This window comes from Sciurus vulgaris (assembly GCF_902686455.1).
Source record: "Sciurus vulgaris genome assembly, chromosome: X".
Lineage (NCBI taxonomy): Eukaryota > Metazoa > Chordata > Mammalia > Rodentia > Sciuridae > Sciurus > Sciurus vulgaris.
This window is the reverse complement of record NC_136471.1, coordinates 14,006,393-14,034,353: the sequence shown is the minus strand read 5'-3', so window position 1 is coordinate 14,034,353 and position 27,961 is coordinate 14,006,393. Positions and strand designations below refer to the sequence as shown.

Below are 27,961 nucleotides of genomic sequence, written 5' to 3'. Positions count from 1 at the left end.
CAGGACCACCACAAATTCAAAGCCAGCCTCAGCAACTTAGGGAGATCCTAAGGCAATTTAGTTGGACCCTGTCTCAAAATAAAATATAAAAAGGGCTGGGGACTGGCACGGTGGCACACACCTGTAATCCCAGCAGCTTGGGAGGCTGAGGCAAGAGAATCACAAGTTCAAAGCCAGTCTCAGCAACTAGGTGATGCACTGTCTCAAAATAAAAAAATTAAAAAAGGCTGGGATATGTCTCAGTGTGTAAGTACCCCGGTACTAAAACAAACAAACAAACAAACAAAAAAAAAAACCCTCAGTCCTGGGGATGTATAGCTCAGTGCTGGTGCACTTGCCTAGCAAGTATGAGGTCCTGGGTTTCATTCCCAGTACCGAGAAAACAAAACAACAAAAATAACAACAACAAAACAAAATCGAACAACTCACATTTAAAGGGATAGATGCCCCTTGTCTCTCCATGACTCTCTTCCAAGCAGCCTCTTCCTCTTTAATGATAACTTTGAGTTTGCCGAACAGACTCCTCTATATCAGCATATTAAAACTCTTTGTTTTAAGGCTACTGTGAAATATACACTTGGTCATCTCTTCCCACCTCCATTTTTTTCTGATGCATAGCTCCTAAAATACTTGGCACCTCCAGAGTGATAAGGCCTTCTGTTATATGGTAATGAGATGACTGGTAGCTGGTGGCCCCTTAGGTAGCTTACACTCAATAGGAGTGGGACTAAATAAGTGTCCCCATTAGATCTTCCTTTGTTTTTCTGGTGGATCTGGGGAAGGGGGGAGGAGGGTGTCCTAGTATGACTATGTAATTCTTTTTTTGCGGAGTGGGATACTGGGGATTGAACCTGGGGGTGTTTAACCACTGAGCCACATCCCCATGTTAGGTAGTAGCTACCGATGAGCAGTAAAACGTATGGCAAGGTCACAACTGTTCTTTAAATTACGTTAAGGTCTTTTTTACTTTCAAAGTGGATGAGAAAGGAAAGGGTGGCAGTTAATTTGTAGAAAGTAAACAGGAGTTAATTGAAAAATACAACAGAAAAGGACTTATGGGACTAACACTTGACAGGGTCCATTGAGGTTGGTATAAATCTAGGAATTATGGCTATAGTTGTTTCCAGTTGTCTAGGAAGGAAGATTCCTTTGGTAGTGCAGGCACACCAAGGTAACTTCTGACTGGCCACTGACCCAAATGACCACATTAACATGGTACTGACTTGTAGATAAAGCCTCCCTGAACAGGATAGCTGCCAAAACAGTTCTGGAGAGGACTAACTAAGGTCAAAAACGCCTCTGCTCCCCGTGAAAGAAGAGTTGAACATCTGATTGGTGAAGGTTTCTAAAGGAGGACCCCAGTTCTCCTGGTAAACATCAGTAATAAATCTGGAGACAGTATTGTCTCCTTTGTCACTCTGCTCAGAAATGATCCACTCTTTCCCTTGAGTGTGCTCTCTGCTTGAGCCTTACTTTGCTTTTACTTTATTTTCACCTCAGATCTACTCAACTCTTACTAAGTTGTCTTGCATGGTTTTTGGTGTCTCACTTTTTTCTTTTGTTAGAATACAAAAACTGAGGTTTGGAGTTTTAGCTCCTTGCTTTCCTGTGATACCCAGTCCTTTTTATTTTTTGAGACAGGGCCTTGCTAAGTTGCTGAGGCTGGTCTTGAATGTATGATTCTCCTGCCTCACTCAGCCTTCCTAGTAGCTGGGATTATAGGTATATGCCACCACGTCCGGTGCATGACTATACAATTCTTGCCAAGGGAGAAGTATGCTGATGTAACAACTATACTGCTTGCCCTTCTTCCTCAACACCTCAGCTTTTCTTCTTTTTTTTTTCTTTTTCCCCTACCTGATGCAGTGTTCACAGGACCAGGGATACAACTCTAAGTGTGGGAAACAGGAATGATTCCCAACCAAGAAACTGTTAACTTTTTTTTTTTTTAATTACAATGCTGGGAGTACAATCCAGGGCCTCACAAATTTATCCTGGAGCTTTATGCTGAGCCAGTAACTATGTTTTTAAACCCTGTGTCAGAATTTCTAAGGCTCTAATGGGTACAGGTTATACCTTCACCTCACCTAGCAAAACCAATGTTAACAGTGCATGCAGCAATATTGCCTGGGGGTGCAAACAGCCCACTAGTTCTTTATGTAACTTTACCCTATTTGAATGGCAGTGGACTGAAGGGGAGGTTCCTGCTAGACTAGTACAGCCACAAGACTAGGAGGGGATATACAAAAGAAGGCTAGTCTCAATTTTTTTTCAGGATGCATTGAAACCATTTGGTTGTATAAGATTGGTGTCTGATCATAAAACACCCCATTATTTTCTAACTGAGCTGAACAGTCTCCTTTCTTTGGTTCTCACATCAAACACTGTCCTAATCATATCTATTGATTTTTAAAAAAATAACAGTAGCTAATTTTTTTCCCTGGCACTGGGGATTGAACCCAGGGCACTTAACCACTGAACCACACACATCCCAGCCCTTTTTATATTTTGTTTTTGAGACAGGGTCTCACTGAGTTGCTTAGGGTCTTGCTAAGTTGCTGAGGCTGGCTGTGAACCTGTGATCCTCCTGCCTTGGCCTCCTGAGCCGCTAGGGTTATAGGTACACACCACCATACCCTGCCAGTAGGTCACTTTTTAAAGAGGTTAAGCAAATATTTGCCATGACATTGGTGGAAATGAAACAATATTGCCTTCAGAAACATAAAGAGCCCTATAGATCTTAAATTATGACTCATCAAGGAGGAAACTGGTTACACTTAATTTTGTGTGTACAAGTATACTGCATGCTAAATGGTCTAAAACTATTTCAAGACTTCTCTGCATTTTCATTCTGGTAGTTTCTACACATACAAGCTAATAATGATGGCAAGTTGTTTAAGACACTGCGTATGATCTGCTATTAAATTAGTGATTTGATTAAAAGACAATCACACCCAGAAATACAGGGTTTGGTGGGCAAAGGGCATAGTAGTTGAAACAAAAATCATAGCTCCTTTTCATTGACCAAATTTATCAGATCATTACCCAAAGCCCTACTTTACTTTCTGTAGTCTTAATACAGTCTACATGGTAATATAGAATCTGCTGAAGTAGAGATGAGTCCCATCAAGGAGAACCTGGCCTGGGCACGCTATCTGTCTCTGGGGAGCATTAAGTGTCACATGTGGAATGATGGCTATTCTATTTGCAAGAGCAGTAGAGGCTAGCCCCAGGCTACCTATGCTCACTCACCCTTGGTAGGTGAATTCAAACAATGAGGCACTGAATACAGAACAGGCACATTTACTCGGCATCCAAAGTGAACCACTAAATTAGTTGTCAGGGAAAAAGGTTCATCAGAGGTGGGATATATACTCAAAAATATTTTTCATGCAAAAAGCCTATAGACTGATGCCTTCTATTGAGACCAGAGTAGTTTTACTCAGATAGCTTTGTCTATGGATGAAAATTTGGGGTTTTAAAAGGTTAGGGTCAGCATTCCCCCTAAAAACTGGAACAAGGCAGGGATGCCCTCTTTCACCACTTCTATTCAATATCGTCCTTGAAACTCTAGCCAGAGCAATTAGACAGACCAAAGAAATTAAAGGGATACGAATAGGAAAAGAAGAACTCAAACTATCCCTGTTTGCTGATGATATGATTATATACTTAGAGGAACCAGGAAATTCCACCAGAAAACTTTTAGAACTCATAAGTGAATTCAGTAAGGTTACAAGATCAATGCTCATAAATCCAATGCATTTTTATACATAAGTGATAAATCTTCAGAAAGAGAAGTTAGGAAAACTACCCCATTCACAATAGCCTCGAAAAAAATGAAATACTTGGGAATCAATCTCACAAAAGAGGTGAAAGACCTCTACAATGAGAACTACAGAACACTAAAGAAAGAAATTAAAGAAAACCTTAGAAGATGGAAAGATCTCCCATGTTCTTGGATAGGCAGAATGAATATTGTCAAAATGGCCATACTACCAAAAGTGCTATACAGATTCAATGTAATTCCAATTAAAATCCCAATGATGTACCTTATAGAAATAGAGCAAGCAATCGTGAAATTCATCTGAATAAGAAACCCAGAATAGCTAAAGCAATCCTTAGCAGAAAGAGCAAAGCAGGGGGTATCGCAATACCAGATCTTCAACTCTACTACAAAGCAATAGTAGCAAAAATGGCATGGTATTGGTACCAAAATAGAAAGGTAGATCAATGGTACAGAATAGAGGACACGGACACAAACCCAAATAAATACAATTTTCTCATAGTAGACAAAGGTGCCAAAAATATGCAATGGACAAAAGATAGCCTCTTCAACAAATGGTGCTGGGAGAATTGGAAATCCATATGCAACAGAATGAAACTAAACCCATATCTCTCACCATGCACGAAACTAAACTCAAAATGGATTAAGGACCTCGGAATCAGACCAGAAACCCTGCAGATTATAGAAGAAAAAGTAGGTCCAGATCTTCAACATGTCGGTTTAGGACCAGACTTCCTTAACAGGACTCCCATAGCACAAGAAATAAAAGTAAGAATCAATAACTGGGATAGATTCAAACTAAAAAGCTTTCTCTCAGCAAAGGAAACTATCAGCAATGCGAAGAAAGAGCCTACAGAGTGGGAGAAAATCTTTGCCAATCATACTTCAGATAGAGCACTAATCTCCAGAATCTATAAAGAACTCAAAAAACTCTACACCAAGAATGCAAATAACCCAGTCGACAAATGGGCTAAGGAAATGAACAGACACTTCACAGAAGAAGATCTACAAGCAATCAACAAACATGGAAAAATGTTCAACATCTCTAGTAATAAGAGAAATGCAAATCAAAATCACCCTAAGATTCCATCTCACCCCAATTAGAATGGTGATTATCCAAAGAATACAAGCAACAACAGGTATTGGCGAGGATGTGGGGAGAAAGGTACACTCATACATTGCTGGTGGGGCTGCAAATTAGTGCAGCCACTCTGGAAAGCAGTGTGGAGATTCCTTAGAAAACTTAGAATGGACCCTCCATTTGACCCAGCTATCCCACTCCTTGGCCTATACCCAAAGGACTTAAAATCAGCATACTACAGAGATACAGCCACATCAATGTTCATAGCTGCTCAATTCACAATAGCCAGACTGTGGAACCAACCTAGATGCCCTTCAGTTGATGAATGGATAAAGAAACTGTGGTATATATACAATGGAATATTACTCTGCCATAAAGAATGATAAAATTATGGCATTTGCAGGCAAATGGATGAAATTGGAGAATATCATGCTAAGTGAGATAAGCCAATCTCAAAAAACCAAAGGACGAATGATCGCGCTGATAAGTGGATGATGACACATAATGGGGGTTGGGAGGGGTTAGTGTTAGGGTTAGACTTAGGGTTAGGGAGGGGAGCAAGAATGGAGGAAGGACTGTATAGAGGGAAAAGAGGGGTGGGGGGAAGGAAAAAAATAACAGAATGAATCAAACAACATTACCCTATGTAAATTTATGATTACACAAATGGTACGCCTTTACTCCATGTACAGAGAAACAACATGCATCCCATTTGTTTACAATAAAAATAAATAAAAAAAATAAAAAGGTTAGGGTCAGCTGGAGAAGCTCAACTCATGAACAAAAATATCTTCTAGGAACAATAAGAGAAAAGTCACTGGTTCTTTCATTTCTTGTCTTATTCTTAGTGCTTCAGTATCTATGTGGATTATAGGCTCTAAGGTCTGACTTACTAGTGTTCTGAAGTCAGATCTGAACAAAATAGTATCTGGAGAGTTCTTTGTTGTTAAGGGGGTATTCTGGTTAGGCAAAGGTTGGGTCAGAAGCAGAAATAGAGAATGGGGGTAGTGGGAGGGTTAAATTCAGGGCAAGGGAGTTTTGAGGTATACATGCAAATCAGCCCCATTTAAAACAAGTGTGAGTCCCTGTTCCAGCCCCAAGTTTCATTAACTGAGTCTGCATTTCCCAGTCACAGAAATGACATTTCCACATCCTTGACATTCTAAATATCATGAGAATTAAATGCATGCCAGAAAATTCCCTTGGCTCGTGAAGATCACTACATGACACACTGTAAATTCAGACAAAGGGGGAGAATTTCTCAATATTAATGAGCAAAGCACCTAAGAGTTCACTGCTCGGAATTACAGTTAGACAGCATTACAACAGAAAATAAATGCACCTGGGTTAGAAATGAGGTCACAGACTTGTATATGAAGTGAAAAGCATTTTAAGGAGTGCATGCCTTCACATTTTTCCTTCATTAAAATTCATGTACTACTATAAACAACTCTGCTTGCTAGGTCTATATTCCTTCTAATCAGAAATATACCAAGAAAATGCCAATAGGACAACTCTGGTCAATTTTGTTTATCAAACAACATGCATTTATAAACTAGCCATATTTACTACTCTGTATTCCATCCACAAATTATTATAGATAGTAATGAAGACTGTATGTTTCCTGTTCTAAAGCAATAACTTGGTAATGTAACAACATCACTTGGTGAATTTTAAAAAGAATTCCTGCACCGTTCAAATTTAATATATACATTGCATCCTTCTCAAAAATGCCAGCAAAAGAATTGATGCTATGTCTATGAAAACACTGCTTACCTTTATTACATGCCTGCATAAAAGAACTTTTAATACATTTCCAAATGTAAAATGGGGACATATATTGATAATCTAGACTACATACACAAACGAAAAGGAATTCTACTACATTAACTTATTGTAAGCAAAAATGTGTTCTAACCTGACCAAGTTCTTCATTAAGGTCTGATGTGTTAACCAAGGCTCCTTCATTAATTTCTTCATCATAAAAGTCTTTATCCCATGAGATGAAGAAGGAGCCCAGGAATTTCTGCATTTCTACTGTGACATACATGGAGACAGGGATGATAAAGTTGAATAGAACCATAAATGATAGGAAGTCGGTGAACATTTTCAGAACCTAATAAAAGAGACCATTAATGGTAATTAGATGCACAGCTCCATTATATGAGTATAATGTAAACAAACAGTTGACTTTCTTTTTATCAGTCAATGCTGAAAGCACTGTTCTTACTATAGAAAACTTCCAAAGACCCTACATTATTGTCAAAATTATCACAATATGTGAAAATATGTAAGAACATTATCAATTTTATCATTGTCCTTCAGGGTATGTACCTTCTATCTTAACACTTTTTTACTTCCTTAAGTTCTCTGCTCTCTCTACCCCTAGATATGAATATGAGATCAAAATTTATATACAAATAACCATTATGCTATCATCTCTCACAAGCTCATATTATATTAAAATGCCAGCATTTCTTGCCAATTTATTTCAAACTCTTAACTAAAGAGCTCAAACCAAGCATAGTTGCCAGGCGTAGTGAATCATGCTTGTTATCCCAGCGACTCAGGAGTCTGAGTCTGGGGCAGCAAGATCACAAAATGTAAGATCACCGTGGACAGCTTGGTAAGACCTTGTTTCAAAATAAAAGGTAAAAAGAGATAGGGACATAACTCAGTGGTAGAGTGCCACCGGGTTCAATCTTCAATAATGTAAAAACAAAATTAAAAATCGTAGATGCTTTAAGTAAAATTTTAAAAATCTAAAACTTAAGTATTTAATGGCATAGGGCTACCATATACCCAAAAAACAAAAACAAAAAAGAAGCTAACAAAGGCTATCATTTCTGACTAATATTTCAAGAAAGGTTGAAATGGCCACAAAATCCTTGAGCTACAATTTTCAGTGGAAAACAAATTACCTTTAAAGTCTCCCGTTCTTTCTGAGTCTTTTGGTTATACCAAGGTTCATCATTGTGTGGGGTACTTTGCCATACATACTTTAGAGTAGTGCATACTGCAGCTTTGGTCAGTAAGATAAATAAATATACCATCAAGAAGGCATTAATGGATCTGAAAAAATAAGAGTATGGATTTTAAAACTATGTAATTATTTAAGGCATTAAATATAAATTAAACTGTTCAGTTATCTAATGCTTCTCCCGTAAATGATGTTCAAACACAGCACAAGCTTTTAAATATAAAACTCAATTATCATAGTTGCAGCATCACTGCAGAGTGGCAAAAATTAAAAGCTAGACCTGAACTATTTATCATCACCAATGTTCCCCCACATAATGGCTGGTTATATTAACACACCTTTAGTAAGGTTCCTATAAAACAATAGGAGATGGAGATACACACACACACACACACACACAATTACCTATTCAACCTATATAGAAGGAGTAGCATTTCATTTCTCCATGTCCCTAAATTCTAAATATTTGGAACTGAGGGCAAGTAGCTGATATGAAATTCTCAAGCTCAGCATATATTTTTTCTCAGCATAGTCTGAAAGTATAGCTCTGGAGAAGGTGCCATTCAGATATTGGCTATCCATGCCCATGATAGAGAGGTCTCTGTCTGTTGTACCTGGCTTGAAGGTCTATCGGATACCATTTGCTAGGAGATTATTGTAGAACCAACTTGAATACAGCAACTAGAGGACCCCAAACCATTAAAAAAGGAAATGAATTTATTATTCAAGTAAACTCTACCCTTAAAAAGCTATGTAAGCTTAGGTAAGTCGCTTATCATCTTGAAGACCATTTTCTGGTCTGTAGAGAAGCTAACACAAATTACTTTTTAAGAGTTGTTCAGCAGATTAAATCAAATCTTACATATATACTATTAAGGATCATTTGTGGAATATAAACAAACACTCAAAATGGTAGCTGCTATTACAACTGAAATAGGTTCTTTGTTATGGTAGTTTGGAATTACTGAGGAAGTAACTATTTCAATCAATAATGACTAAAGAAATGATGGTGCACACTAACTTTTCAACAGCAGAACGTTTCTGAGATTTCCCTTGGTAGTTCAAAGCCATTTTGGTTTCCATCCCAGTGTAAACAGCAACTCCTAAGGAAAGAAAACTAGGTTACAACTGAATTTATCAACTAACTTCCTACTCCCTTGGTTATATAAAATTTTAAGTCTATAAAAGTAAAAATTCTAAGTCCTATTCTACTCATTAGTTGATACATCATTTATAATTTTAATTCTATAAACTATGTGTCATATTTCATGTTAGTTTATCATCTTATAAATTCCCAAATATAGGTTATAATAAATACAACATCTACCATGTTCATTTTTAAACATGGACCATTTATTCACAGGCTTTACAAAACATATTCCTGAAAAGTATATCTTAAAAATTGTTTACCATATATCTTCTTGGTATTTTTTAGTGTAGCTCCCTTCAGCAAGAGATTTTCAGGTCCCAAAGACCTAAACAAAAAAATGAACACAGTTTATTTAAAAATGCATGGCATCATCAACTCTGAGGACAGATTTTGACCTGACACATACCTATCTCCAAGGGGTTCAGGATGTATCTGTCTACTTCTACCATATGCTTACTCCCCAGGACAAGCTGAAAGATCCCTCCCTCTGAAGTGACTTGAGGGAACAGCACAGATGGAAGCACAGTACAGAAGTAGCCAGCAACACACAGAGGTAAAGAAATGCACAAAGGGATCAAGTGATTATGAGTCACAGATAGCAAGACAAGAACAGGACAGAGCAACAGACAGTGAAAAACAGAAACAGAGTATCACAGATAAAATACTGTGAAGACAAAGTCAAGGTGAGAAAAACACTGACATCTCTGTAGAGAGTAAAGCCACCATTTGGAATATCACCCTTCATTTCCTTAAGTCTCTTTAAGTGTGACCAAAACGGTCAAGCAGAAAATTTGAGGTAATTAACTAGGTGACAGAGAAGGAATAAAAGCATCCTTCTTTTTATGAACTGGCTCATTATAAATGATTGGTCTTTTATTTTACTTAGGTCCAAGTAATTGTTTCTACATTTTATTCACTGCCTAGTTCTTCAATTACTCTCCTTTAAATCACTGTTCTCCATGAGTATTTCCCACCTTGTCAGCCACCATACAACCAAAGACAATAAACACAGAGCCTAGAAGATGTCTGGGAATATTAGTCAAAGGGCGTAGAGCTCTGCTGTTTTGGAAATCCTAAGCATTAATCTTCAACAATCCCCTACCCGCTACACACAGAAACCCCACAACTCTGCCAATCACAAGGTTAGTTACTTTTTCATTTTTATATCCCCTTCTATAAAGAAAAGTAGTTAACTATTTTAGTAAGTTTAAAAGAGAAATATATGTCCCCACCCATAAGGACAGGTTACAGGAATAACAAACTAACCTGGCAACAGGCTCAAGACTATTACTATAGATATTGATTCGCCCAACAAACCTGTAAAAAGAACATAATAACAAGTTTATTTTCTATATCCAGGTGAAATCCAAATACCACCAATATGGAAATAAATCAAAATACAAATAATGCAATAGGTAAGATTCTGAATGAATGACAAAATCCTATTATACTTGTGAGGGAATCAAAGGATGTATAGCATTTTAATCTAATCTCTAAAATAATATTATGGATTGTAAGAAAGTAAACAAAGATTCTAAATTGATTTTCAAGCTCTGTTTGGCACTATGCATGCACATGACACCCCTCTCCTTTATGCCTATATATAAATAATGCGGCTTCTATTTTAGATTCATGTGAAGAAAGGTTCCTGGTGCTAAAACATAATTTTCAAAACCATTATTCAGTAGTTCTTACACATGAGCATGCCTTCAAATCACTGGAGGGCTTATTAAACCACAGATCTCACCAGGTGTGGTGGCGCACTCCTGTAATTCCAGCAGCTTGGGAGGCTAAGGCAGGAGGATCACAAGTTCAAAGACAGCCTTAGCAACTTAGCAAGGCCCTAAGCAACTTAGTGAGACCCTGATTACCAAAAACAAAACAAACAAACAAACAAACAAACAAAACCAAACAGATTTATGGGCCCTTGTCTTTGAGTTCCTGATTCAGGATCTCAGGTGATGCTGATGCTGCTGGTCCCAGGACAATCTTCTGAACCACAGCAGTAGTTTTAGAGACAATGAATACTTGATTACTTGGAAATGTCCAGCCTGCATCTTGCAGCTGATCTCAATACTGAGCTTCAGCCAGTTATTTAATATGACCGGACACATGGTAATCTGCATTTCTGACAAATTTGGTAAAAATGCCTAAATCCTCTTCAATAAGAGTGTTATGAGTGTTTTGTAATTTCCATTGTAAACACTGTTTTCTTTATAGAAAAAACAGAAATACTTTATATTACTATATATACAAAATATGAAAATCTGTCCTTTCATTCATCATTTATTAATTATGTAAGTACTCTACTAGGTGCTGAAGATATACTAATAAGTGAAAAAGACATACTCCCTTGCTCTAAAGAAGATAAAGGAACAGTCAAAAAAATGCAAGTGATTATTATCAGGGTGGTTCTAGACAAGGTATTCTGAAGCCATATAGCAAGAGATTTAATCTGGTCTAGGGAAATTAGGAATAACCTTATCTGCACTAAAATTCTCTTTCATATGTAAGGCAACTGAAAAAATTTGCAGTTTCCCAATAGATATGCAAGAGTATACATGCGCGCGCGTGCGCGCGCACACACACACACACACACACACACACACACACAGATAGATATATCTCTAACTTACAGGCAGAATAAGTCACTCCTTTTCTGTGATTCCATGGATTTTGTATTGTATCTATTATCACACTGTAAGCTTAGCTTTATTGTTTTATCTACTTTGCTCACTGTGAGCTCCTTGAAGATAGAGAATAGCTGTTTTGGCCCTAGTTTCTACTCTCAAGGTAAATATAGAAGATAGGAAAGGAAAGCGGACAGAAGTAATAATGGGAAGGAGGGAGGGTATTATTCTCACAGTAGGATATACTTTGTTTTCCTACTATTAGTTGTTAATGTAAACCAGATTCAACCATGTGGTCCCCCATTATAAACAATAGTGTGCACTAACAAGGTGGCTGGCCTAGGTAATGGATGCCACCTGTAACAGTGAAAGAGAATGAAATTAATTGGACCACATGAGGATAAAAACTTCCTATAACCTCATTAGCAACATGCTCTAATCAACCAAACTAACCAGTCTTAAAATTAAATGCCAAATTTTTAAAACCTACAATAACTGTTAATCAGTAAACCTACTCTGGAGAGTCTAGGTACAGAAAAACAGAAGAAATTATACCATTTTACTTCTCCTTCAACTTTAACTGTTCACTGTGATCAAGAAACAGCCTATCTGCAATCCTCATTATGATCACTTCAAGAAAGGACAGAGTGCCTATTAATTGTGTGGCCCCATATCATCTTCTCTCTTTAATGTTGGATGGCATGTGAAATACTTTATTTCTTTTTTAATTAACTCTGGGCACTCCATTAGTCTGATAGATTAGCCCCATGGGATAACATAATTTAAAAATTTGATAGTCATGTTTACAAACAACAAAGAATAAAAGAAAAATCAAAGGCTGCCTGGGTCTACAACAATTTATCTTAGGCTGGTAGTGAACAAGGCTGATTTAATTCACTTTCCTGCCAGAAGAAGAACAGCTCATAACAACATACATGAGTAGGCTGGTAAGTGGTGGGTGTTTCTTTGCAATACAGGTGGCAAAAAGCAGTAGAGCCAAGACATAGCAGTATGGGAAAAACAGGTGATTCTTACTTGTACAGGTCAGGTTGAGGCTGTTCACATTCAATTGCTGCTCGGAGGCTATCAATGGACTCAGCTGTACACAGTGCAATGGTATCCCGTACTGCATAATGTGTCTAGATGAAAGCAGAGGAAAAAAGCAAACAAAAAAGTGTTCTTTTCATTATCATACACAATCATTCCAGAAACAGTATGCTCTAGTAAGAGGCTTTGGCAAAATATTACAAATATTGATGCACATTTCCCACCAAATAAATTGTATGGTACTATTCTTTTAATACACTATAAATAATTAGAAAGATAACCCTGCTGTACAGGGACTTCAAAGATAAAAGAAAAACCAACTTAAAGCTCTTCTTGATACCGACGTCAAGAGCATTCCATTTGCAGCATGCATATAATTAACTGAAAAACCCATGAAAATTTAACACATTTATTCCTTCTCCTATTTATAGAACGGAGACATTATTTTGCTCACTATAGTGTATAGCTATGCAGATTTGTACATTTGAATGGAACACAATCCTTTTGGTCATAACAATGTAATATTTTGTCAACAATAAGAAAAAACCCAGTAATGTTCCATTATACAAATAGCTTAATTAATGATCTTGAAAATGCTCACCATCACTACATTTTTATGAGGGGCGAGAAGAAGATGTGCCTTTTTAGGCAGAATATTCTACCAGTGTGTATTACACACTTGATACATCCAAAACTCAAGGTAAGCTCTAATGAATCCACTCATAAATCATCAAATAAGAGGTAATACAGACTCACGGAGTACACTGTGAAGAAGGGAAAGTTGTTGCCATGGTCTTTGGGGAATATTATGGTACTGACTGAGCTATATTTGAAACTATTGCCCAATTTTGGAAAACTTCTGTACTTTTAGCTGATGTGATCAGATCAACTTAATAGAAAAACGAAAACTATCTAAAAGTTTTCTTCTTCTAAGTAACTTTTTCACTATTAGGGAATCTTTAGTTGGATTTATTGATTTTATCTTGACATTCCCTAAAATATAACTCTCTTTTTGAACAGCATAAATGTTACTAATTCATCTCACAATGTCCTTGAAATACAGAATCAGCCATTTAAATGGTAAATTTCCCTTTTCACATACTATATACTCAGAGGTCAGGACATGAGCATCATTCCTTAAATACAGCTCAGAGAGGATTTTAATGCCCTGTTACTACTACACATCACTCTAGGTAATGGCCAAGAACCGACTGTGCCAGAAAGTACCTGGGAAGTAACTTATCACTCATTTAGATGAAACTCATTTTACCACACTTAAAATTCCTCCTACTTGTAATAGAGCAAATGTTCACCAAACTATATACTAATGTATTTTTTTAAAGGCAATCAAATTACTCCAGGTTAAATCTCCTAAATCCCAGGAATAAACATTTTCTAAAGAAAATATATTTTACCATTAGGTTAAAAATAAATCAAGTTATAAGATTACAGGCAAATGAAGTTATTTTATGTAGTTTTGGTTTAAAATTACTCCTATTTTAAGAAGTCCAAATGAAATATTAAGTGGATTATGTTAACATTGAATTCAAACAGTGATATAAGAATTGTGGTGGCTTTTATTTGGGGCATGTTTTTCTCCCACCCAAACACCATCCCTTTCCCCAAAGATGAGAATACACTTAGAAGCTGAAAGACAACTATATAACAGATCTCTTCAAATACAAAACCTACGTGAATAGGAAAAATAAAGAGTTTAGGGAGTGTTTGGAAGCAGTATTGTATGATTACCTATCCTGAGCTCAAAATGCTTAGGCAAGGTTCAGTTTCTTACTTTGCAATTAGATTCACCATCAAGACTAGCAGTAGTGACATAACAGGTTCCATCAGTGGTACAGGATGATAGAAGAATAAGATCACAGGGAAAGGTTTCATCAGCATTAACTTCTACTACATCACCAACCTAGAATGGAGAGTAAAATAAATATAAATGTTTTGAATTCCAAACTAAACATCATTAAAATACAACTAAAGTTAAAACATTAGTAAGAGACAACTCCAACTCTTATGCTTTGAGAGTGTCTCAGGATCCTGCATAATGTAAAAGGTGATGGAAAGAATATTACTTCACCATTCAGAATCTTCTTTGAGGTCATGAGGACTTGAGATGCTTTCAGATTACCTTAATACTGACCTTTATCTCTAATAAACAAATCTGACACCCAACTGTTCTCTGTCATTTCTGGCACTAATGTTTGATAAGACAATGACCACTATCAGTTCATGAATGGATCAATAAAACGTACATGTCACATATTTGGCACTTTATGAACAAAACCTTAGTTTTGTTTCATTATTTCCCCATAATATTTTAAAAATGTTTTGCTATAGGTCAACCTTCTAAAAATCCATCTGCATCAGAAGAATGAATCAATATAGCAATGAAAAACAATTTCCTATCAGCAAATATTCAAAGCTCAAAACAGAAAAAACCTGAGGGAAGAAATCAGGAATAATTTTATAATGTGAGGAGTAAATCATAGTAGTTAAAAGCTTGGACTTTTAAACCTCGATTCATGTCTCAGATCCACTTATTTAACTATATGACCTTGGGTAAATTCATGTCTCAGATTCACTTATTTAACTATATGACCTTAGGTGAGTTCAACTACCTCACATAATTGCTGTGAGCATTAAATGACAATACAAGTAAATATTAAGGTGCTTAGTACATGTTAATTATCTGAAGGGTGTTAATTATAACTGTTACTAATATCACACAAGCAACTACTTTACTCCCAATTTTTGAATAACTTATAACATTTATTTTGGAAGGAGGTAAGAAATTCTCCAAGCAATACTTCTTAACATTTTTAATGATATGGTGTACACAGAAAATGATAAATAAAAATTTTGTATAGCACAGTCAGGTAAGAGTTTCCTAGTGGCAGAAGACAACCCACTTTCGAAGGAAGTTAGTATAGTTTGGATGTGAGATGTCCCCCAAAAGCTCATGTGTGAGACAATGCAAGAGGTTTTAGATGAGAAATGACTGGGTTATGAGAACCCAATTCCAATCAGTGAGTTAATCCCAAAATGGGAGTAAGTGGAAACTGAAGGCACGTAGGGTGTGGCTGGAAGAGGTGGGTAATTGGGGGAGTGCCTTTGGTATCTGGAGAGTGGAGTCTCTGCTTCCTGATCATCATGTCACTTTGCTCTACCACCACGATGTTCTACCTCACCTCAAGCCCAGAGGAATGGAGCCTGCTGTCCATAGACTTGAAATCTCTGAAACTAAGAGCCCTCAAATAAACTTTTCCTCCTCTACAATCATTCTTGTCAGGCCTTTTAGTCATAGCAGGAAAAAGCTGAATAAAACAGAAGTCAATATCTGGCACACCAACCAGGACACATTGGCAGTAAAATGCTGAACTACATGGAACATGTGTCTTCTATGTACAATATGATTTGGCAGATAAAGATGAGGATTTTGAGACCTATTCAAGAACTATTTTATTTTTTTGCCAATCTTAATTAGTAGCCAAGAACAACAGTATCAAAAACTAATTTGTAGGGCTGGGGAGATAGCTCAGTTGGTAGAGTGCTTGCCTTGCAAGCACAAGGCCCTGGGTTCGATCCCCAGCACCACACACACACACACACACACACACACACACACACACACACACACAAAACTAATTTGTAAATAATATCTTATTTTGTTGGATCTTTCCTCACTTACATAAACACGTTTCTTACAATAAAACCACAATCTATGCTTAAAATATGCAAAAGAAAAGAATTAATAAAATCCTAACATCTTAGAAGGAAATACTCATTACAGGTTGGATGATGACTTGTAGGTACTAATAAATAAAAACCACAAAGAGAACATTTTTTCTTCAACACTTAGAATTTGCTCAGATATAAAATTCCTGTATCTACAATACAAGTTGGGACCAGTGAGGTGGGCAGGGAACAGATGACAAAGGGCTTGGCCAACTAGGCTAAGGGATTTTGGCCTCACCCTAAAGGCAAAGGTAAAAGACAACAGTAAAGAAAGAGAATGACCCAGTTAGAAAATCAACTCAAGTTGTTTCCATTCACCATTTTAAAAGCTGCAAGAGAATATTACCACCACCACCACCATCACAAACATAAGGGGAAAAAAAGCATGCTCTACAGAATAATATTTTTAGAACATCAAAGGGATGAGAATATAAAGCAACCAAGTGAACTGAATTTCAAAAGGTAACAAGTCCCTCTGAGGAGAAACAGGACAAATCAAATGTTTCAAAACTGACAGAGCACAAGGTAAAGAGACGGCTACCATAAAAATGGATAAGAAGGGCTGGGGTTGTGGCTCAGTGGTAGAGGGCTTGCCTAGCATGTATGAGGCACTGGGTTAGAATCTCAGCACCACAAATAGATAAATAAAATAAAGGTTCATCAATAACTAAAAAACATATTTTAAAAAGTGGATAAGAAGAAAACAACTGTATTTTCAATCAATTTTTAAAGGCTGGGAGTGAATTAACATGAAAATTTAGAATCTCTACAAGACTGAAAAACAAAAGAAAACCATTACCACATGCTAGCTCTTCTCTAGCTTCCACTGGTGCTCATGAGAAAGCATAAGGTCAGAACATTTAAAATTACCCTTCTCACTGGTACAGACCTACAGGTAGTGATCAACTACTGTGAAGAGACAGGCACAAGACATGCCAGAATCATGGACTTTTCTCTCCTATGAAGCAAAAGTCACCTGCATCTGGAGAAAGGCAGGAAACCTTCTTTGGCATAGTCTCAGGGAAATGTCACTGCTGCTACAGAAGACACAGAAACAAAAGGGAACTTGCTTGAGGGGATGGAATAGGAAAGACACTCTTATCAAGGACTTGACTGCCATAGGAGGAGATGGGGCAGCAATACAGAAAGTCCCTCCTTGAGGCTCAGGTCATACAGCCTGCCTAATACTGAGACTGGAATGGGAGAACTAATAAACCACTTTGTTCCCACCAGGAGCCTACACTGAATAACAACAAATAGCAATCAACTATAGGGGGAGAAATAAGGGAACAGGGAGAGACACCCTTTGTAGCTCAGGAGTCCAGAATGTGTTTAAAAAAAAGGGTGCTGGGACAAGAAACCTGGCAAAATCACTAAGGCACACTAGGTCCCACACAAAATTTAAGTTAATAGCACAAAGAATCTGAAGTACAGCGATATACTGAAAATATCAATAATTAAAACAAAAACAAAAGCCAGCCCATCTGTTAATGTTAAGTAGATAAACACAACCCCAACACTAAAGGGCCTGATGAAAGAGGCAGGCCCATTTCAGAACATATATAATACCACCTCCATCCCTGACATTCTTTTACATACAATGTCTAAAGTCACTGAAAAAAAAGAAATGCATAAAAATCACAAGAAAAAAAGAGAGTCACTGTTAAGAGGAAGGAGTTAACAAGACCAGATCCTGAAATGTATAATTTTGAAATTATCAAATAGGGATATAAAAATAGCTATGATTAAGATTAAAATATTTACTAGAAAAGGTAGATAAGAGTAGATGAGAATTTTGGCAGAGATAGATTCTAACAAAAAAAGAAAGAAAAATGGAAAGTTAGAAATGAAAATGTATGGTATCAGATATGATTTCCTTCAGCCAGGAGATAAGATATAGCAAAGGAAATAATCAGTAAACATGAAGACACATCTATCAAAATTATCCAAAATCATACACAATGAGAAAAGGAGTGGATTAAAAAAAAGAACAGATCATTTAAGAGGTATGATAAAATATCAGTCTAATGGTCATGTAAATGGAGTCAGGAATAGGAAAGAGAATGAGCCAGAAAAAAGCACCTGAAGAGGTAATGGTAATGAATTATCCAAAGTTAATTAAAACCAACAAACAATAGTTCGAAGAGAATTTCAAGGAAGATCACTAGAAAGAAAACCCAAGGCATAACAGCCAAATTGCTGAAAACTGAAAAGGAAAAACTTTAAGTGCTCTAAGAAATATTATATTCAGAGGAACAAAATTAAAAATGACGACAGACTTACTAGAGACTATGCAAACCAGAAGACAATAAACAACTTTTTTCCCCAAATGTAGAATTTTTTATTTAGTTGAACTGTATACTTGACCTGAGAAAAGAAGCTTTTTTATAAAACCTAGTGATATTTGTAATTTATTATTTTTTATCATTTCTTTTTAGTTGTACATGATAGCAGAATTCATTTTTATAAGATAATACAAGAATGTAATATATTATGTTCCAATGGGTATACTCAATGGTGAGTTTGACTGTGGTATATTCATGTATGTACACAGGAAATTTATGTCACATATATTGTATTGTCTTTCCTTTACCCATCCCCCTTCCTTCCCTTCAATCCCCATTGTCTACTTCACTGAAATTCTATTCTATTTCCCACCCCTCTTATTGTGGATTACTTTCTACATACCAATGAAAACATTTGACCTTTGGTTTTTCAGGATTGGCTTATTTCACTTAGCAATATATTATCTAGATACATTCATTTTTTGGCAAATGTCATAGTCATTCTTCTTTATGACGGAGTAATACTCCATTGTGTATATATACACCATGTTTTCTTTATGCATTCATCTGTAGAAGAGAACATACCTTGGCTCCATAGCTTGGCTACTGTTAATTGTGTTGCTACAAATATTGATGTGGCTGCAACACTGTAGTATGCAAATTTTAAATCCTTTGGATATATACTGAGGAGTGGGATAACTAGGTTGAATGGTAGTTCCATTCATCTCCATACTGCTTTCCAGAGAGGTTGCATCTATTTGCAGTCCCACCAACAATGTATGAGTGTACTCTTTTCCCCACATCCTCACCAACATTTATTGTTAGTTGTATTCTTGATAACTATCATTCTGATTAGAATGAGATGAAATCTCAGTGTAGTTTTAATTTGCATTTCTCTAGTTGCTAGAGATGTTGAACATATTTTTCATGTTTGTTGACCATTCATATATATATACATTTTTTTTGTACTGGGGATTGAACTCAGGGGCACTCAACCGCTGAGCCACATTCCCAGCCCTATTTTGTGTTGGGAGAAATTCTAGTTCTTGGCTGGCAGCAGTGAATGTCTCAAGTGTGTAAACCAGCAAGGAGGAGCGTTCCCCTTCGGCCATCTAGGAAAGTAAACAACTGCCCCAAGTTGACTCAGTGTTACCAAGGCAACCTGTATAGGAACCTGGTGGTCTGATCCCCCGTGGCACATTGTGATTGGGCAAGAAACCTATAAAATGTATAGCTGTTCCCCCAATAAACGAGTTTGCAGGCGGCTCGCCACAAGCCTGCTTCTACCCAACTCCCAGAGTCTGGGTTTTGAATCTGATTTTGTATTTTATTTAGAGACAGGGTCTCACAGAGTTCCTTAGTGCCTCACCATTACTAAGGCTGGCTTTGAACTTAAAATTCTCCTGCCTCAGCCTCCCAAGCCACTAGGATTGCAGGTGTGTGCCACTGTACCTGGCTTGTATTTCTTCTTTTGTGTATAGTTTTTAAGTGTTTGTTTAGTGTCTGTAAAGTTCCTTTCCCATTTATTAACTGGGTTTTTTTGGTGTAAAATTTTTTGAATTCTTTGTATATCCTGGATATTATCGCCCTATTTGAGGTGCAGGTGGCAAAGATTTTCTCCCATTCTGTAGGCACTCTTTTCACATTCTTGATTGTTTCCTTTGCTTTGAATAAGGTTTTTAGCTTGATACCATTTCATTTATTGATTCTTGATTTTATTTCATGTCTGTTTTGGTGTAAAAACCATGTCATTTTTGTTACTATAGTTCTGTAGGATAATTTAAACTCTGTTATTGTGATGCCTCCTGTTTCATTTTTCTTGCTAAGGATTGCTTTGGCTATTTTATCCCTCTTATTTTCCAAAGGGATTTCACAACTGCTTTTTCTATTCCTAGGAAAAACATCATTGGAATTTTAATAGGAATTGAATTAAATCTGTATAGTGTTTTTGGTAGTATGGTCATTTTGACAATATTCATTCTGCCTATCCAAGAACATGGGAGATCTTTCCATCTTCTAAGGTCTTCTTCAAGTTCTTTCTTTAGCATTCTATAGTTCTCATTGAAGAGGTCTTTCACCTCTTTTCTTAGACTGATTCCCAAGTATTTTAAGAGACTATTGTTTTTTTTGTGTGTGTATGGTGCTGGGGATCGAACCCAGGGCCCTGTGCTTGCAAGGCAAGCACTTTACCAACTGAGCTATTCCCCAGCCCGAGACTATTGTTAATGGGATAGTTTCCCTAATTTCATTTTCAGCTGATTCATCATTGGTGTATAGGAATGCAAGTAATTTATGGGTGTTAATTTTATATCCTGCTACAATGCTGAATTCATTTATGAGTTCTAAAAGCTTTCTGGTGGAGTTTTTGGGTCTTCTAAATATAGAATCATGTCATTGGCAAATAGGGATAGTTTGAGCTTTTCTTTTCCTATTTGTATCACTTTAATTTCCTTCTTTTGCCTAATTGCTTTCCTTGAGTTTCAAGAACTATGTTGAATAGAAGTGGTCAAAGAGGGCATCCCTTATTCCAGTTTTTAGAGAGAATGCTTTCAATTTTCTCTATTTAAAATGACACTGGCCTTGGGTTTAACATATACAGCTTTTATAACATTGAGGTGTGTTCCAACCATCCCTAGTTTTTCTAGTGTTTGAAACATGAGTCGACACTATATTTTGTCAAATGCTTTTTCTGCATCTATTGAGATCATCATGTGACTCCCATCTTTAAGTCTACTGGTATGATGAATTACATTTATTGATTTTCATGTTGAACCAACCTTGCATCCCGGGGATCTCTAATTGATCATGGTGCCCTATCTTATTAGTATGCTTTTGCATGTGATTTGCCAGTATTTTGTTAAAAATTTTTCCACATATATTCATCCAGGGTAATGGTCTGGAGTTTTCTTTCCTTGATGTGTCTTTGTCTGGTTTTGGCATCAAGGTAATACTGGCTTCATAGAATGAGTTTGTAAGGGTTCCTTCCTTTTCTATTTTATGGAATAATCTGAGGAAGACTGGTATTGGTTCTTCTTTAAATGTCTGGTAAAAGTCTTCTGAGAATCCATCCAGTCCTGGGCTTTTCTTTGTTGGTAGGGTTTTGATGACTTCTTTAAATTTATTACTTGAAATTGATCTGTTTAAATTTTCCTATATCTTCCTGGTTCAGTTTGGGTAGGTTACATGTCTCTAGAAATTTGTCAGTAACTTTAAGATTTTCTATTTTATTGGAGTACAGATTTTCAAAATAGTTTCTGATTATCATCTATATTTCAATAGTGTCCATGGTGATATTTCCTTTTTCAACTCAGTGATCTAGTTATTCCACCCCTTGGTCTATACTTAAAAGACCTAAAATCAGCATACTACAGTGATGCAGCCACATCAAAGTTCATAGGGGTTCAACTCACAATAGCTAAGCTATGGAACCAACCTAGGTGCCCTTCAACAGATAAGTGGATAAAGATGTGGTATATATAAACAAACACACACACACACACACACACACACACACACACACACGCACCATGGAATATTACTCAGCCATAAAGAATGAAATTGTGGAATTTGCCAGTAAATGGGTAGAACTGGAGACTATTATGCTAACTGAAATAACCCAATCCAAAAAACCAAAGGCCCAGGGTTCTCTCTGATAAGCAGATGCTGATTCATAATATGTAGGGGTAGGGTGGAGGGGGAGGGTCACTGGATTGGACAGGGTAGAGTGGGGAAAAGAGGGAGGATGGGAATGGGAAAGATAGTAGAATGAATGTGAGACAGACAATACTTTCCTATATTCATATGTGAATACACAACCAGTATAACTCAGCATCACATCCAACCACAAAAATGGGGAGTTATACTCCATGTATATATGACATGTCAAAATACATTCTATTGTCATGCATAACTAAAAAGAACAAATAAAAATAAAGGCATATTATAAATTCTGGAGAAATTTTAAAATTTTACAACAGGTATAGTTAGCTAGCCAAGGAAAGTAATACAGTGGAATCACAAAAATGCTCAAATAATTTAAAAGAGGTGAGATGAATAACCAAACCATACCAACCATTACAATAAATGTTGATGGCTAAACTACCAAGAGCAAGGATCTTTAGACTAGGTCAAAAAACAAAAATAAAACCAATAACTAGGATCAAACTAGAAATACAAAAATATAGAGAGATCAAAAGAATGGAGCATACCATGCAAATACCAGTTAAAAGAAAGCAGAATTGACTATATTATCGGACAAATTTAATTTCAAAACTAAGATTATAGGTTGGGGTTGTAGCTGGCATGTGTGAGGCACTGGGTGCAATTCTTAGCACCACATATAAATAAATAAAAATAAAGGTTAATTGACAACTAAAAAAATTATTAAAAAAAAAAAAACTAAGATTACTACCAGGGACAAAGGGACATATTACACAAGGATAAAGGGGTTAATTCACCAAGAAGACATAATAATCCTAAATATTTTTGGACTTAGTACTATAAAGTACATAAAAAACTGATAGAACAGAAAATAAAAACAGGCAAATTCATAGTCATAGTTGGAGATTTTTTGTCTCCTTTCTCAATAATTGATAGAATAAGTAAGAAAATATTCAGTAAGTGTAGAGAAGACTTGACAATATTATTAGTCAACTTGACCTAACTGACAATGCACAGAACTCCACAACAGCAGCAGAATGCATATTCTTTTATATGCTTCTTAGGGGCATGTGGAACAGTCACCAAAATATACCACATTCTGAGCCATAAAACATATATGACCATATTTTAAAAGACGGAAATGATATAAGTATGTTCTCTGAACACAATAGAATGAAACTAGAAATCCATAATCAAAACATATCTAAAAAATTCCCAAATATTTGGAAATTATGTAACACAATTTTAAGTAATGCATGAATCAAAGCATATGGAAAAATGGTCCACATCATATGTTATCAAGGAAATGCTAATTCAAACAACAATGAAATAATACTATACACCTATTAGAATAACCAAAATCTAAAACACTGACAACATCAAATACTGGTAAGAGCTCACTCCGTGCTGGTGGAAATGCAAAAATGATATAGTCATCTTGGAAGACAGTTTGGCAGGTTCTTACAAAATGAAACATACTCTTACATGCAATCAGTTCATCAACCTTGATCCCTTGTATTTACTAAAATGAAGTGAAACTTACATCCCACAAACCCTGAACACAAACATTAATAGCAACTGTATTCATAATTGCCAAAACTTTAAAGTAAAATGCATTCCAGGAAGCGGATATACAAATAAACTGTGGTAGACTAAAAAGTATATTACTAAGTTATAGAAGTCAGTTTGAAAGGGTTACATATTTATGATTTCAACAATATGATATTCTGGAGACAGTCAAGTATTAGTATTTACCAGAGGGGATAGGGGGAGTGAAAGATAAATAGGCAGAGCAAAAAATGATTTTTAGGGCAGTGAAACTATGTATGATGTTAGATACATGACATACATTTGTCAAAACCCATAGACTGTACAACATAGAGAGTAATCACTAATGTTAACTGTGGGTTTTGGGCAAAAATAGCATGCCAAAGTAGATTTTTTTATTGTAACGTACCATTCTGGTGTGGGATGTTGATGGTAGAAGAGGATATGAGTGTGGCTGCACAGTGGGCATATAGGTTACTTTCTCTGCTTTCTGTTAAATTCTGCTGTGAACCTAAAACTGTTCTAAAGAATAATTTATCAATTTAAAAACTCTAATGAGAACCAAAAAGGTCTCATATTGACAAGTCTAAAATGCTGACAGGGGTCCTACTGGGTAGTAATAAATAATGATTAATTTTAATTTAAAAAATGAACTGCCTGGCATCTTAAAAAATATAATAGCACTGTGGAACTCCCACACATTGCTATGGAGTGTAAATGATACACTGCGGAAAACAGGTTCATGGTTCATTAAAAAGTTAGCTATATAATTACCTTAAGATCCAGCAATTCTCTGCTTTGATTCATATACCAAAGAATTGCAAACACATGTCAAACAAAAACTTGTCCTAGAATGTTCCTAATAGAAATATTCTGAATAGCCTCAGGGTAGTAACAACACAAATGTTCATTAGCTGTTAAATAAATAAACTGTGGTATATCCACAGTGGAATATTGTTTGGTCATCAAAAGGAATGCATTACTAATACATGCTATAACACAGATGTATCTTAAAAATATTATTGAGTGGATGAAATCAGATATAAAAGGCCACATAGTATATGATTCCATTTATATAAATTATTAAGTATGTAAATCCATACAGACAAAAGCTTAGTATTTCCAGGGCTTGAGTAGAGGGAGAAATGTGGAATGACTACTTAATAGTCATGGGGTTTTCATTTTTGGTTGATGAAAATATTCTGGAACAAGTATTGATAGTTGCATATCACTGTGAATGTGCTAAATGACATTCATTAAACTGTATACTTTAAAATGTACATTTTTGCCACAGTAAAAAAGTTGTTAACTTAAAAAAAAAATACCTTAATCTTTTCACTTTCTTTTCTCACTCGCTTTGCATTTTCAATAATGTAAACAGTGCTCTTGTTGACTTCATTGTCGGCTCTGTGTCTCAGCCAATCCTCATATCCCTAGAAGGATAAAAATAACTATATAATCAAGCTCAAACAATAAAGTAAAATGGTTAATAAATCCCTATAATCCCCCCATGAATCAACAACAGATATTTATAATTACAGTATTAATTTCAACTCAGAATACTAAAGAGACAATGATGCATATTTTAATAGCAAATCTAAGACACACTTTCAAACTACCCCTTAGGTATATAGCTTTATTGTGTTAAAAGTTTCCTCCATTCTTCAGATAAATATTAATAGAAGCACAGGCATTAGAGCTCTGATATTCTTTATCTGTGGAAGATCATGAATTATTCTTCTATTTATACTCTTATTCAAATTAATGTTAAGTATTTCTATTTTTTTAATCTGAAAAAGAGCTATTTTGAGTTTTTATTTTCTTGTATACTGAATCTTCTAATATACTGTAGTAGACTGTTGGGCTGCTCACCTCCAAGGAAATAATATAATTCTTTTCCACAAGCAGAGAAGAGTAAAAGCAAGTTAGGATTGGTTTGGCAGAGAAACTATGATAAATTATAGATATTAACAGCTAAATTTCTCCACTGACTTGGTGAGAAAATAAAACTTGGTGCTAATTTTTTAGAGTTAGCAGTAAACAGAGTGTGTTGAAATTCAATCACCAATGTGGTAGCATTAAGAGATGGGACCTTCAGATCATTAAGTCATGAGGGTAGATCCCTCATGGATTGGATGAGGACCCTTATAAAAGGCTTGAGGGAATGGATTCACTCTCTTTTGCTCTTCCCCATTTGAGTGCATAACATTCCTTTCTGTTTTGCCCCTTCTGCCTAGTGAGGATGCAACAAGAAGGCCTTCACCATACCATCACTTTGATCTTGGACTTTCCAGACTCTAGAAGCATAAAAAATAAATTTTATTGTATATGAATTTTAGAAAAAAGATCTAATGGTTCATTTTTCTATGGGCTTTCTATTTGGAATAGCTTTAAGCCAAAAGAACTAAAGAAGGAAGATGTTCATTTATTTGAGAATGACCTCTTCTCTTTTTTTATACTTTTTTGTTGTAATAATGTCTATACCTTTTCAAATACAACTATTTGAAAATCTCTTGATCACCTTCTTTTCCTTTTTTCCCCTCAGGTGTTTATCCATTCCTCTTCTGTCTCTTTTTATGACAAAGCAAGGCTATCACTTCATAGGGTATATTCTGTGATGGTAGGGAAGAAAGAAAGGACCTACCATGAACTAGTACTGGGAGTAGAATGAATCTGTAAAAGCCTTTGAAAAATCATACATGCTATTCTTAGAACCAGTAATTTTATGACATTAAAGAAAATAATCCTAACAGCCTGAGGAAAAGAACATTCCAAGTCTTTATTTAGCAGCGAAACACTTGATAAAATATTCTTTCAGTTCCTGGTAGGAAAGATAGAAGACCAGATAACCCCAAGAGGAGAGGTAATCTTGTTCCCAATGCTGTTAAGTCGACCTTCCTTCTGCAAGTTTCCATGGGGTACTTTTAAAAAGCACTTTGATAAGTACCATCTAAGAGTATGTGTGTAAATAATCAGATCCTGTGGACTGTCCCAATACATGATAAATACTCTTAACCCACCACTTCACCTCCCAATTTCCTGTTTTCATTTTCAATTTCATCCACAAGTTTGGTACTAACAAACAAAATGCTCAAAATACTTCAAAGACATCCATATCACCATATGTGTCATTTCATCACCTCTGACTGGAAGCAGGAATAAAAGCTCTCCTTCCCTACCATGCCTTTTGGCACCATCAGGAAAGTATAAAATTCAAGTATTTATACCCTTGAGTCCTGTGCTATAGGCAACAATGACAAAAAAAAAAAAAAAAAAAGAAAGAAAGAAAATCTACTGGCACAGGAAATTTTCACTAAGACTCGTTACACTAGAACAATTAATCCATATTAAAAACCTGCTTCCCATTTCCCAACTGAGTTGTACCTTCTACCCACTCTTTTACTCTTACATACCCACACACAGATATAGAGGAAGAAAGGAACAAATAAATTAAGCATGTGCCTTACTATCATTTAACTAGGTTTTCAATGGGAACTAAGTATAAACTAAATCTATCAAGGACACTGCCCACAATATATAAATATGAAGTCTTTGACAATGAAATTCAAATTAGGATGGACTGAAATGCAGATACAAATGTAAATAAGAAAATTACCTGCTTGATGGCTGTAACAGTTATAACAAAGAAAAGTGGAAGTCCACTTGTAACTGGGCTAGTTGGTGTGTCTACTGTGACCTAAGTGAGGAAATTAAATCAAAAGTAAAATGAAAATTAGACATTAATTCATATGTAGCACTTACATGTTATAAACATTTCAGGCAGAAATGCAGACAAAACATTCCAGTAGCAGGGTCAATGTTAATTTTCATTACAACAAAAACAATCCACAGGTTAGTTTTTGTAAATTCACGCTTAGTTTTTATCCCAACTTGGTCCTTTATTGAAATACATCCATTTATTTACTACCTATTTGTTGAGTAGCATTCTGTCAGTTCCTGTGTTTCAGTTTGTCTTTAGAGATCCTACTTTAAATGAGATAGACACAAATCCCTGCCTTCCCATAGCAGAAAGCTCACAGGGAAAACCA

The 27,961-nt window shown here is 36.0% G+C and overlaps 1 protein-coding gene across 10 annotated transcripts in view; it reads right to left on the bottom strand.

Annotated features, from left to right (window-relative positions):
• The window catches only part of ATP11C (ATPase phospholipid transporting 11C (ATP11C blood group)), a 205,513-nt gene that overhangs the window by 66,185 nt on the left and 111,367 nt on the right, over positions 1 to 27,961 (bottom strand). For all 10 annotated transcript variants that reach the window (XM_079124796.1, XM_079124795.1, XM_079124797.1 and 7 more), the window contains 9 exons: positions 27,529 to 27,609; positions 25,238 to 25,345; positions 14,465 to 14,593; positions 12,661 to 12,764; positions 10,262 to 10,312; positions 9,256 to 9,320; positions 8,867 to 8,948; positions 7,787 to 7,937; positions 6,784 to 6,981 (listed from right to left, as the gene is read on the bottom strand). In XM_079124796.1, the coding sequence (XP_078980922.1) occupies positions 6,784 to 6,981; positions 7,787 to 7,937; positions 8,867 to 8,948; positions 9,256 to 9,320; positions 10,262 to 10,312; positions 12,661 to 12,764; positions 14,465 to 14,593; positions 25,238 to 25,345; positions 27,529 to 27,609 (969 nt within the window). The remainder of the gene's footprint in view (positions 1 to 6,783; positions 6,982 to 7,786; positions 7,938 to 8,866; positions 8,949 to 9,255; positions 9,321 to 10,261; positions 10,313 to 12,660; positions 12,765 to 14,464; positions 14,594 to 25,237; positions 25,346 to 27,528; positions 27,610 to 27,961) is intronic.